Here is a 14337-nt window from a genome sequence, read left to right on the forward strand (position 1 = left end):
ACTGACAGCAGGCTCTACTTTATTTTTCTTTCTTTCCTATTTTTTTAAATACCTTTAATTTTATCTCTCTGTTCTAATATCACAGACAATTTTTAGCTGTACATGGAGTGAGAAAATTTCATTTAAACTACTTTTCTTTTTTATAATCTTGGTTCTTATCTGTACCTGTGCTCTATTAGGGGTAGTTGTTACAGAAATATTTCTAAATACTGCCACTCAAAAATATAATGAGATATATAATTTAAATCGCAACTACTTGCAACTGCTGCTTTATCGCATCACTGAAACACTTCCTGAATGGCTACAAAAGCTAACATCACTTTTTAAAGAAATCAGTAAAAAAGGCTATGTAACAAGAAAAAAAAAGAATTCCTGTTATATATCTGTTTATAACAAATAATTGATGTTGTAAAATATTAAATAAAATAGCAGTCTTTAAAACTTATTCAAACTCATTTTTTACCTGTTCTTACTGCTCAAATAGAGTGGGATATTTAAACGGACTATGTGATCTCCAGAGACCCCTTCCAGCCTCAACCATTCTGTGAACGCAACCAGTAAGTCCGTCTCAGGCCAGAATTCTTTTGTTATTTTTTCTCAGGCAGGAATACATAACAAGGAAGCAGTACCAAGACCATAATGACAATAAAGGTCTCCCTGAGGATAAAAAGTGCTTTTAATAGAGTAGTAGAGAGAGGTACAACTGTGGAAAACATCCTTCACACTTGGTCTCCTCACTTGGGACAACATTATTTAATATAATAAATCATTTTGACTTGGCAGAATGCTGGAAAATGAATCCTGTTTTGAGTACATTTAGACAAACAGGCTTCTTAAAATATAATCCTAGAACCCAGCATCAGTATATAAAGAAGGTGATCCCACCAAATTTAAATAATTTCAGTTGGATTCTCAGATTCTGAAAGATACTTAAGAAAAAAGTTATAGTCACTTTTCACTGCACTGAAAAAAAAAAAAAAAAACACTGTTCCCAGAGTATTCAGACAACACAATGTCTCACCTCTGCATGTTGAATATTCATTATATTCAACAACAAAACATGCATAGCATCAGTGAGCAAACTGATGATTTGGAAGATCAGATTTCTTGAGCAGAGCTAAGTAGAGTTTAATTCGGAGCTAGTAGACAAGTCAACAAGAGAGTCAAAAAGCCCCATCATAAAACCCACACTTATTAGACCTAAATGCAAGTCTTTACTAACCTACTAACTTTCCATTAAGTCTAGAAATAAAACAGATAAGAAGTTGACTATCTTTAGCTTTCAGAACTGCTGTAGTTAAAACATTATATAAGAAATATCATACAGCATAATTCTTATGACAAGAGCAAAGAATTTCCTCGATGTATGGGCCATTAGTCCAAAATCACTTCATGCAGATTTCTTTGACATTCCGTTTTCTTCCTACATTTCATTTCCTCTAAAGCTTATGCTCCATATACTATAGTGAATACTTTTTGCTTGCTCTGATTTCTCACCCCTAAAAAATTATGCTGTTAAATTTAACCTCTGCATCTCCCTGCAATTCCCATCTCCCCAAGCCAGCCAAGATATTCCATGTTTCTATTCTAGTCTTTTGCTGCTTTCGATGATTGTTTTTTCCTGGATCCCTTCATTTTATCACCAGCATATTTTTGGTAATACAGTAGTCTGAACTGACCCAGTATTCCATATGTATCTACAGGAATGCTTTTTTTTCTTCAAGGAGGACTATGACCTCCTTATGGTGCTGCCTGTGTAAGTGTATTGGCCTTAAATCATACAGTCCACTGAAACTGAACCAGCCCCCACACTCTCTTCTGCTGAACAGAGTTCTGGATTATTTCTCCTAATGTGTGCTAGCTTGTAGTACCCAAACAGATATTATTCTCCTTGCAAAATACCATGATTATACATTTATATTTATTAATCTTCTAGGATCCACTGCTGCATATGTTCCATATTAAGATGCAGCTGTTATTCATTCTGATGCACTTAGTGTTGTTATCTCCTTCATGCATAACAACTTGGAAGACAGCTTTTGTGATGGACAAAATCCAACATCTGAAATACCAGTGTAACAGCTTAGTCAACAGTTTAATATTCATTCGACTCAAGAATGCAATGATGCTTGATGCATAAATACACCCAAAGAGTCGACGTGACCGAGTATTTGGCTAAATAAACACTAAATTCAGGATATTCCCCTTATTTATGTAATATCAGAACAGCTACTGACCTGGGGAGTGCTGGGACGTTGCAAGAGAGGTCATGGAATTGGAAAGGTTAAGGTTAGCAGTGATGCTAAGCTGGCTCTGCACTGCGGGAGGATATGGAGATGTGGGTGTCAGGAGAGATTCTTCACTGGTTTCCTCATCAATTCCAGGCAAATACGTGTCAATCAAGGCATCCAGAAACTTCACTATGAGCTCAGCATAGTCTGGGATTTGTGTTTGCTGTGGGTAGGAGGAGAAAAAAAGACTGGTTCTTTCCTTTCTACTTTTCTGTCATTATGAGTTTTGCCCCAGAACTCATTCTAATATTAAACTGATTTTGCCTGAAAACTTTGAAAAGCATTTGATGTGAATATCTGTAAAAATCTGATTTGGCGTCTTTTCCAGATTAAACTAAAGGTACACATTGAAGATCACTTGTAGCTGTAATTTCAGTCCCGCTAGGAACTACTGAAGTCAGCAAGGAGGAGCAGTTTTATTCGCAAGGTGAACAGCCCCAGCTTACCTGAACCTCCCGAGTCACTACAAGCATTTCTGTGGCCCAAAGCCTAACGTCCACAACACCGCCTGCTCTGGGCACCTAGTCCTTGTTAGGATGACTAGAGGGAACAAACGGCAGTACAGACTGCCAGTGCTTGATTGATTTGTTCTAACAGAAAATTTATCCTTATGGAATTATCAGTTTTATCAATTCCATAATCCTGTAAACCCTAAGATCTCCATCATACAGATTTTCTGAATGGTACTGTATGTCCGGGACCTCTTAGTGAACTTGGAAGCACTGAAAAGCTGTATTTACCCACCTGACAACTTTGGTAACGTGACAGTAGTTACCACCATATTTTTAGTATTCCCTTTACAGAGTCAATCAAAATCTCTGATGCAGGCCAGAAAACTATTTATTGCTTTAACTACAAAAAAGAGCCTTAGATGATGACTGGCTTACTCATATCAATACCATATTTTAACATTTATTTGTATCTTTACTGGGGCACCACGGTACTTTATACAGAGAGCAAAGGTAAAACACTGATAAACTTTATATATAGAATATTGTTCTTACCTTAGAAAATGGGCCAGCAAACCTCCATAACCCATTAAACCCAAAACCTAAAACAACAAATTGAACATTACTACAAAACACAGGTCTCATAATTAATAGAAAACAACTAGAAATCACACATGGTAGGTCACCTGCATTTATTTAAGTATGGAAATAAAGTATTTTAATTTGGGGATGCAAGCATGATTAACTTTCTGAAATGAGACAACTAAACAACACTATATTTTATCCAAACCATGTATAAGGTAAAAATGATGGCATTTTAATTTGCATATGAGATACATCAGTTGCCAAAAACTCAGAACTGTCATGCAAGAAATTCTTGGTGATATTTTAGATGATAAATTTAGCATATGAATACACATCTCACTTCAAAAATTATGTCAATGTTTACAAGTCTCTCTCAATTATCATTTCTTTATGGATATTCCTGGAAAGTCTTTGGTTAACAGTCACAAAAAATATTTAGGTTTTAAGTGTTTAAGTGTCACATGAAATTGGAGCTGGTGCAGTGAAAAAACAAATGTTACTCTACAGAATTTACCAATAACACCAGATAATTAAATCAACCCCTAATTTACAAGCCTAACTTAAAACTTCATTTATCACCACCATGCATGTTTTGTACTTCCCTTAACTTGGTTAGTGGAAACAGAACACTGAGTTTTAACTTCTTTTCTACTGCTTACTCATGCAGATGGTGTTATACTTCAATTTTTGATGTGCAGCTGCAACAAGCCATCTTAACATTCATGTTAGTAGCTGTTTAATATATGAACACTTTTTGATTACTAGGATTTATAAAGTTGAAGAGATTCCACATAACTAAACTGATTATTTTGTTAATGCAGCAATAATCCTGAGACTTTTTTATTCGTAAATCTAACTTGGAACACAGCAGCTTAAAAAAAGGAAGATATTTACTTTGTAGATAAGAAGTTTGGTATTGGGGTGGAGACTCTTCATGGTAGACAACACTCTGAACAATCCCATGAATTGGATTCAACAAGTTTGGATCCTGGCACAGCGATAAAAGGGTATTGATCTTGGAATCCAATAAATTATGCCTAAAAAAAGAGCAGTGGCTTATTTTTGTTCATTAAATTAAACAAAACCGTAGTTCACAACTGACTTTAACAAACAGCTATTAAGGTGGGATTTTCAAAAGCTCCCTGTGATTTTAGAAGCAGAATATAATTCCTGTAGATGTTCAGTGAGGACTCTTCAGACAGTGAAGAACTGTAAGAACATAACCCATTAAAGCGTTCTCTTTACCCAGCACTGTAAGTTGCAAATATTTTAGTTATTTTCAACTGAAGAATTTTCACTAGATACTTGCACATGTTAGAGCTGGAATTTCAAAGCGGCTTCATAAACTTGGGGAGGTACTTGAACTCCTTTGAAAAAAAACAGCTTTAAACACACTGTATTACTGGAATATGGAACCCTGTGACATTTGATAGTCAGTCTAAGCGTACGTAGGAAGGACAGAACAACACATGGTAACTGCACGCCATGACTGAGCTGCAAAAAAAGCATGGGTAGTATTGGGTAGTATTAATACAGGCAGTTCAAGCATCCTCAGAGACATCATGAGCTTGGAAGAATTCCCATCATGGGAAAGAGGGCGGAATAGTCAAGGCTTCCTAATACACTTTTTGGATACAAACCCCAGCTACTTAAAATTGTGATTTCAGTGATTCACAGAACTTGCCTGAACTTTGACCACTATTTTATAAAGCCAGAAAAAGCTGGTATTCTTTTTAAATCAGGCATAGGTCAGTTTTAAAAATCTACTCAAATTAATATCTGATAGCTGGGCTTTGCTAACATGCACTGACTACATTGCAAATATTACTTTTAACTGTTATCTAAAAAAAATACATCCACAGAGTATCTTGAACTATACTTCAGATCGGTTTTGATATTCATCTGGGGTAATATTAAAAATCCAGATCTGACTGGGGAGAAAGGCTATATTGGCTTGTACAGAAACTATATGAACACATTAAAATGTAATTTGTTTCTCCGCAGTACCAAATAACTGCTAAAGCCACGCTAAACTGCTAGACTAGACTAATGGCAGCAACGACACCGAAAGCTTTAGGAGGAAACCGAAGGCTGCACAGACAGGCGCCCTAGCAACAGCAGTACAGAGCTCTCCCACGCTCTGCCAACCTGCCTAAAAATCCGACACTGAAGAATACTTTTGAGTACCATCTGGAGCAGCGATATCTGAGGATGCCTGTTCTCGTAAGAACATTAAATTCATTTAACATCAGGAAAAGGACAATTCTCAAATTGCTACAGATAATTGTCTCTACAAGGCAAGGACAGATTTCAGCTACTAACCTACAAATGAATAATTATCTAGTACTTTTTTTTTTTTTTTTTTTTTAATAGAGTCATCACATAAAGAGAGTTTTAGATACTCACACAACAGGAAAGACCTTTGGGAAGACAACACTGGCTTCTGCTAAATACTCGTAAAGAATCCGCTGGTCAAATTCATCAGTAGTGTACTTCACTAACGTTGCCTGCCACAATGCAAAGGATGAGATCAGCACGTTTCTGACTGATTTTGAGGAGTTACAGGGGGCGGGGGGGGGTTGCTGTTTTTGTTGTTGTAGTTTAAGGTTTTAAAATCTCTGGATTGCGGAAAAGCAGCATTATGAAAGATTACTTTATGTCATGTTTGGACATAGAGTCAAAGTATTTTATGTTTATGTGAGAAACAAAAACAGTTGGCAGTAGTTTTTATTTTAGCAAATATTTTGGTGCAACTGGGTCTTGTTGAATTATTTCAGGAATGGAAACTATTGGTGCAACTGAAGAAAGCACTATCAGACTGGAAGCTTTATTACCAGTTGTCAAACTTTAAATTGAATTATGCTGGAATTCCAATAATTTTCATTTCTTAACTTTTAAAATATAACATCCTCTTAATATATTAAGTTAGTTTCTGATATCTCTCTCCTGGGAAAAGGAGACAATTGTAGGACATGTCCCACAGAAAAATACCAAATAATGAAAATTCAGTATTTGCTCTTACAGAGTTTTAAATACATTCCTAAAAGTGATTCCTAGAAAATTTGAAGAATGGTAACAAAAGAATACCATTGCACATCACATGTTCTGATCCATGCAAATTTAGATATACTGCAATGAACGTATGTGCTTCTTTTGAAGACAAAAGACCATCAGAAAGTAACGCATAATATGCAGAAAGTAGGCTTACAAGAACTGTAAGCAGGAGTGCTTGAATTTTTGGGTCAGTCAGAACTTCTTCATCTAGGAGGACATTTGACTCAGAAACAGAAACTTTTCGAAGATGTGGGTGTTGCTGCGGTGATATTCTCTGGGTTTCTGCCAGATAGAAAAGAGCAACTCATCCAAAGCACAATAAGCCAAAACCAAAATAGAATTAGTTCTTGCACAACAACTTCACTCGCTCATACGCAAACTTCAGAGTTCACCAGCCTTTTCGTAAAATGTAAAAGCAACAATGATGCTGTAATACTAGTAGTGCTAGATTGTCACATGGGATGTATTATCAGATGGTAAACAATAACCCCAATTTCCTATTCAGTGAAATACAGGCCCAGGGGTGGTAAGTAACACAGTCAGGGTCAGGCATCAGACCAACATCAGATACGCCAGAAGAACCCTGGTCTTGCATTGCAATTGGGGGTGGGGGCACAGGAAGCAGATGGGGGAGAAGATGAAGAGAGGCATTCTAGGCGTTAGGTCATTTTGCATCTTGTGCAAAAATATGCACTTAGGGCTTAGTCACTTATAGAAAGCCAAATTTTATTTATTTCATTTCACTCCTATATGTTGTAATTTATAGCTGCTCCTTATTCTGATCTGCAAACTGAGCAAACTCTAATTCAAATCTCAATTGCCAGTGATACGGAAGACTGTACTCTCCAGATGCCATTAAGAAAAAATACTTATCCCTTACCTTGTAGTAACCCAGGCAAATAAACATTGAATTTAGAAATAATCCTTTGTATATATATACAAGGCATTTATAATTAGCATTATTCTTAAAATGTTAGTCCTGTTTCTCACCCATTTCATAATCATTTTCGGCTACTCTCCTCATTTTGGGGGGCGTTGTGATTCCAGATTCCATGTCTTGCCTTTTAGGAGCCTTTGTGTCCGATATCAAATGGTCAAAACTTTTCCTTGTACCTAAAAACAATTTATCAGGAAATTAAAAACATTAAAGCTAAATCCGCACTGTAAGTGTTTCTGATTTGCAGGGTGTGTATTTTTCTGGCCAAGTTATAACTCATCTACAACATATTGATAGGAATCTGGGGACATTTTCACCATTCTCAGTGGTGGTAGAGAAAATACAGTCACACCATGCCGCTCTCCATCGCAGTTTCCAAAATGCTTCACCATACATATGAGTATAGCATGCAATTTATTCAAATATGTAAGCTGTGGGCATGCTATGGTTTCCTGGTCAACATGTTACATTGAATAAACATGCCAAAATGTGATTACTGAAAAGGAAGCAGTAATAGGATTGTAATGAGAGAAGTGCCTCTATTCTTCCATATATACCATATAATATAAAATTGTAACCATAAGTTATGCCAAACAATTCATCTTGTTTCTCTAATATTAAGACTTTGCTTGTAACCCTGATGCATTGAGAAGCCATGAATAAAAATTAGATTGCTTCCAAAACTGCTAAAATGTTTTGGAACCATCTCTTCTAACATAAGCTAAGGCATTCAACTTATTGGCTTTGCTGGAAGAGGGCTGGTGGCAAAGAATTGGTACTCTGAATCTTTAACATCTGGAATATCCTTTTTTTTTGCCACTTCAACACGCATATTTTGAGCGTCACTGACGCTCCTCCCCCTTCTCTGATCAAAAGAACTGGATTAGTCCTCTTTAATTGCACAGTGTTCTGTAATTTGTATTTTATAGAAACTGCATATATTCCTTTGAATCAGGACTAGGCACTTAAAGTCAGAACAAATATAAAAATTATTTTTCTCCAGTAACACTTCCTGGGATTTTCTGTAGACAAATTAGCAAATTAGGTATCTTAATAACCTAGAAGCTTTTTAGTGTTGGCTTGTGAAGGCTGCCCCATATCCAAACTCATGGATTTTCGTGTTCGAGGGCTTATCTGTCCCACTGTCGGGTAACTGGCAGCTAGATGTCTTTCTGACCCCTTTGGTGATGACCATGGTTGATTTTCCTTTAGTGTCCTGAAAGTGCAGAGAAATTAAATTAGAAAACCCTTAAAACTGTGCACATTTAGGCATAAATTTTTCAACTAGTCAAAGTATCCTTTATTAAAACGATCTTTCCTAACAGACTAATCTCTCAGAAATACGCATTAAGAAAGAGCAATTACTTTGCTTGCAAAAATGTTTAATCTAGTGAAAAATAACAATCCGATATGAATGAAATGCCGAAGAGAAAAATCAAACAATGAAATAGAACAGATGCAAATCAACCTATGAGGCAAAGTGAATGGCATTTAATAACCAGCTACTCCATACTGGGTGCAAAAAAATAGACTCTCCTGAGAAACCAGGCTCTGCGTGTCACTTACAGGTTGATTCCCTAGCTTATCTCTGTGGCTGTTTAGAGATAGGCTATCAAATGTCAAGATTTTCTAATGAAAGGCAATAAGTCACTGCTTAGTATAGGCCTTGAGGCCCTTAAGGACAAATAGAATTTTGTTCTAACATACAGATGAAAAATAGGGTGAAATTAAGTCTTGTGAAAAGGAGTCAGCCAAAAGCTTAAGAACCATCAGACCAGTTAAGCTCCGAAATAGCTTTATGGATCTCAAAATGAAGTCGATAGGAACTTGATTCCCAAATTTCCCTGTGACTCTTGAGCACAGAATAAGTAGCATATTGGTTTGGAACCACTAACATGCAGCTGAATGTTAATTTAGCTTTATGAATGTGGGTTCTAGTTTTCAATATACCACAGGTTATCTAAAGATAACTTACTAAAGTAAGTAGACATTAAAATTTGGATAACTTATCTAAAAGTGAAATAACTAACCTATAACTAGTGTCACTGTGATGTATGGGATATGTATCCATAGGAACGTTTTCCATTGAAACATCTGTCAACAAGAGAGACTTCCTATGCTTTAGGCTGCAGCGACTTCGAACTTCCTCAGATACTGTCAGCAAAGCTAAAAATTCAAAGAAAGCTAAGATAAGTTTTCCAAGATAGGAATACAGTGAAGAATGCAAGCAATACTCCATCTATTTAAATTCTTTATTTAGTACAAAGAAGTCCCCTGAAATGTAATCATGCCTTACTGAAATGTACAGATTAAAAGCAAATGATTAAAAAGAGTTATATTTCCCAACCAGCTAGAATTACTGATTTAAACATTCTCCCCTCACATGGTCAAAATTTCCTATTTCTAGACAACTAGAAGTTTGAATGCTTTAAGGCACACACCTACGTATTTAATCCAAAAAACCATCAGTCTCCCTGAAGTATTTTCAAAGTTGCACAGTAGCTCACGTGCTGAGCTTGCTCAGCTGCTGAGCCTGCAGTGAGCTTCCACTGACCTGCCCCAGCCTAACCCAGGCTCTGGTCTATCTTCAATACAAGTTACATTGATACACAACATTGATAAAATTTTATCAACCTAAAGCCACAAAGAATTCCCACAATACCCCATTCCTTTTCAGTTAGCACAACTTTAAAAGTATGTTGCTTTTTTTTTTTTTTTTTTTTTAATTTTACCTGCTAGGTAAGCCACACTTTGGGTGTTCACCTCAAACTTGTCACAGTTCCTATGTTTGTTAACCAGGGCTAGTAGTGTATGTAAAATCCTTACAGTTCTTGCTACAGTAGTAGGAGAAGGATGCCTGTACCCTAAGAAATGAGGTTAAGAAACCAAATACTGTGTTTAATTTTTTAATGTATATTTATAAAGCATTAATATTTTTAAAATACTTAAAATATTTTTCAGCATGTTCACAGGAAACTTCATCTAGTGGGTATGCAAGTAATACTAATAGAAACTGCACATTCGAGAAAAATATTTTTATGTCCCTCCTCCAAAAATCACATCATTTCAAATGTCTGCGCTTATATCTATTTTCTCATAAATCAATCTCCTAAAATAAACAGAAAGCCTGAATACAGTCAAACACATGGAGAAAGAAAGCATTCTTAAAGGAAGAAGTAAAGAACAGCAGCAAATGCAGTCACGCATCCCATGACAGTTCAGCTGCACTAAAAACCTTCGCAGGGATTGTGACAAAGTCTTTTAGTCAAAGTACATTTAATCTTGCATCTATTCTGTGATCCAAGCAGCTGGAATAAGTTACTTAAAATCAACCACACAATTTTTCCTCCCTTTATCCTTGGGCTTCCTTTTGTTTCTGAATTAAGAGCGTGACATGTAAAATGAACAGAAACATGCGCTGTTACCTTTCAGGAGGTGTCCCACTAGTGCAAAATTAAAGTTGGAGTTGAAATTTAGCCCAACAAAATGATCCATCTGCTTACAGTGCCATTCCAGTGGTCTCCTGATCTCCATAAACACCTCTTCTGGGCTCTGACACAGGGAAAATAAAATACAAGAGTATCTCATTGAAAGTTAGTTATATCTAAAATTTTTGAAAAGTGACAAAATATAGTAATTTTAAGAGTTTACATGAAAAAAGCAAATACACTCTTGACTAGAATATATCTATATATTTCCATTCCAGTTTGGAAGAAATACCACGAGCTTCATCTCTGCATTGCAGTTTTACTTTTGATGTTACTCAAGGGACACTAATTGCAATACCATTTTCAGTTTTAGTTGTGTAACTAGTGATCATGAGGATAAAGAATTTTTTTTTACTTTTTAACAGATCTAATTGCTTACATAAACTAAGGTTTAATCACAGTTGATTACTAACAGAGGGCTTGCTTACCTTATCATTGAACACCCGAAGGCTATCCAAGGTATGCAAATTCTGTTCAAGTAGTGCCGTACCTGCTGAATACAGGTTTACTTCATCTAGCTGGAGCACTGCCATAGCTACCCAAAAGAGGGCCTTGTGCATAGGAGAGTCCTAGAAGGAAGAAGAAAAAGCCATGATTTCATTTTCAAGCCAGTTCCTATCACTGAAAGAGAAATAGGGCTAATATATGTTTTTGTATACGCCATACATTACTATCCTTCTTGTAGCAAGTTCTCTCCTCAAACATGTCCAGCCTGAGAACAAAACGGATGTTCACGTGAACCTGTAGTCTTGATGCACTTCCCAGGTGAAAGTTTAAAGCAAATTAATTTCAAGCTTCTCTCCCTCTCTCTCTTTTTTTTTTTTTTAAACAAACATTGCTTCTCTCTTATACCCCTTCCTTGTCTCACAAATACATCAGGTGCATATTGCCCTGCACCAGACTGAACAATAATGCATCTTTCATTACCAATTTGAGAGCACATGAAAATAGATTGCAATTCTGCACATATAAGTAGCAATTTCGTCTCTAAATCTGAACAGGTATGCAGGAAGAGTTGGCATTCAACAAATCTTGGGCTCCTTGTACAGTAGATTTTATAGGAACAAGTCTTCTTTACTAACAATAGATACACGAGGCTCTTCATTGTAATCCTCTCCGCAAAACACTAGATGCGGAAATAACGTGCAATACAAACAGTGGAAGATCGGGATGACTTGCAAAGGACAATTAAGTCAGTCGTCAGCTGCATTTCCAGGGTAAGTTCATGGTATTCTAATAGGAGGGACAGAAAGCATCAGAAGTTCAAGTAACATATCACAACTGTTACTGCTGGGACTCACTGTTAATTCTAAATGCTACCGTGCTATCCAGATGGCCCAGACAACACAGCCTGCGCAGAGCTACCACGGAAAGAGCAAAACAGAGTGAAATCAAGAAGATTAACAAACTGTGCCCAGATTCCTTGGCTAAGTGAATGAAAGTCAAACAGGCATATTAAACAAGCCTTTCAAATGCTCTTGCCAGGAATACCGAAGTTAAATTCTTTTCTGAGGACATTTTCGAATACGCTGTCTAACAATTGGGAAGCTGCAGACCCGACCATGGTCTCCAGAAATCCCTTTCAAGAACTTGGCCCTTCTTTTAAACCAACTGCGTCCTCTTAGCTGTGTGTGACAATACAATTCCACATGGAAACTGTCTCATAACGGTGTGCCTATTGGCTTGCTGCTATGTTTCAAGTTAATAACTTGAAAGTAATATACAGATGGCTAAATTATTTTCAGATCAGATGAGACTAACATTTATTACAAGCCATGACCCGAAAGGCATGTCTTAGCAGTCATACATTTGAAAGCCAAGACCAAAGAGCTTTTGGAAAGAATTAAGACAGACTGTAGTATGGTCTCTGGCTACCTGGCTCCTGCCCAGTTTGATGAAGCAGAATGGTACGTTCGAAAGCATTTGTAAAGCTTTTGCACAAGTTCCACATTCAAACTTCTGTGACGTATTTCCCGTATCTAGGACTTTTGAGCGTGAGCTGTGTCAGTGAAGTATGAACTTTGGATACCACATCACTTATTTTTTGAGGTGACACCCATAATTATAATTTTCACTTACAAAACTGTTCCCTGTTTACTCTTAAAAAAACCCCAAAAAACAAAAAACAAAAAACAGTTGTTTACCTTATTAAGAAGAGGCTGCAGTTTGGTGAGTGCTATAACTGTAGCTTCTATTAGAACTTGGCTGTTGTAATTATCAGGGCCTTTTAAACAGCTCTCAAGTCCCTTTTTGTAGAAAAAGTAATAATAAGAAATAGAACCCATAATTAGATTTTGCTCTGTAAAAAGATCAAAGTTCTAAACAGTAAGTGTAGCTCTCAATTAGTTTATGAAGCTTGAACTCATTTTAAATGCATTCTCAAAGAGTTTTACAAATTAAGATATAGACAGAAGTGATATGCTGAAAATAATCGCACAATGTATATTAAAAAAAGTCTGGCAGCAGGACAGGATGTAAGAAGCAGAGAATAGCTCTCCTACAATTCAGACACTATTCAGTTAAATTTTATGTCTATAAAACTCTAATAAAATACTTAAAGGAAACATCTTTAGCACACTGTTTGCCTGCTATGGAAGACAACCTTCTTTAGAAAACATGGGCATAGTTACCAAGCTAGGCAGTCTGTTTCAAATTTCTCTTACATAAATAGTCTACTCTTTATCACATTTACTTTTAATACACTACATTATTAACTTTCTTAAAAAAGGAACTTGTACATAATGCAGATAGGCTAAATGTCTTAACACAAAGTTTTTTCATTTATTTAAATATTGACTTTGCTGGATCAATCTCAGTGTCTCAAATTTTAAGCTCAATATTGACAAATACTACTTCTATTCTAGAAGTAGCAGCACTGATGAAACTTACTGCCACCAAATTGATTTAAAGCAAAAAGTTAGGGCTACAAAAACTAAATTTCCTATTAGGTAGCTTTTTGTAAGAATACACTGGAAGAATGTATTCATCCTCAAATTATTCTGAGTTCTACACTTCATGGCAAGATAAACATTTTCAATTATTTTATCAGTCACAAAGAAAAACAGACATAGACCCATATACCTTGCTAAGAATTCGGATTATTTGTTTTATTTGTCCATGAGACACACGTTTACTTATACAGCCAAAGACAACAAGCGCTCTTGGCTGCAGAGATGGATTATATTGGAATGCAAACCTGTGAAGAAACAAAGTACACTGTATTAAACAAGCATATAAACAAACAGGCTGTATAATAAAAAGGTGAGAATTGTAAGCGTGCTACACAGGCAGTTAGGGGTTACGTTTTGTGATGTACAACATACTTTTGAGCTAGCTCGGTCCACTGGTCCAGCCACTTGCATGTTGGGATATCTCTCATACAAGCCTAAAAAGAATTACATTGTTTGAATAAATGTAACATTAAGACAAAGTATTCTTAAAATTCAGAACACACAGTTATTTTAGCTCTCAGAAGTCAGCTACTTAAATATTTATTACCACATCATGGGAGGTGCATCTCACCACACTGCTTG

At 36.2% G+C, this 14337-nt stretch overlaps 1 protein-coding gene across 2 annotated transcripts in view; it reads right to left on the reverse strand.

The window, feature by feature from the left end:
* The window catches only part of NF1 (neurofibromin 1), a 111429-nt gene that overhangs the window by 11672 nt on the left and 85420 nt on the right, over positions 1 to 14337 (reverse strand). For both annotated transcript variants that reach the window (XM_067309670.1, XM_067309669.1), the window contains 14 exons: positions 14128 to 14189; positions 13886 to 14000; positions 12949 to 13050; positions 11233 to 11373; positions 10742 to 10868; positions 10049 to 10180; positions 9347 to 9482; positions 8375 to 8532; positions 7370 to 7492; positions 6534 to 6661; positions 5732 to 5832; positions 4220 to 4362; positions 3296 to 3342; positions 2238 to 2454 (listed from right to left, as the gene is read on the reverse strand). In XM_067309670.1, coding sequence (XP_067165771.1) covers positions 2238 to 2454; positions 3296 to 3342; positions 4220 to 4362; positions 5732 to 5832; positions 6534 to 6661; positions 7370 to 7492; positions 8375 to 8532; positions 9347 to 9482; positions 10049 to 10180; positions 10742 to 10868; positions 11233 to 11373; positions 12949 to 13050; positions 13886 to 14000; positions 14128 to 14189 — 1732 coding nt within the window. The remainder of the gene's footprint in view (positions 1 to 2237; positions 2455 to 3295; positions 3343 to 4219; positions 4363 to 5731; positions 5833 to 6533; positions 6662 to 7369; positions 7493 to 8374; positions 8533 to 9346; positions 9483 to 10048; positions 10181 to 10741; positions 10869 to 11232; positions 11374 to 12948; positions 13051 to 13885; positions 14001 to 14127; positions 14190 to 14337) is intronic.

This window comes from Apteryx mantelli, chromosome 22, assembly GCF_036417845.1.
Source record: "Apteryx mantelli isolate bAptMan1 chromosome 22, bAptMan1.hap1, whole genome shotgun sequence".
NCBI classification, from domain to species: Eukaryota; Metazoa; Chordata; class Aves; order Apterygiformes; family Apterygidae; genus Apteryx; species Apteryx mantelli.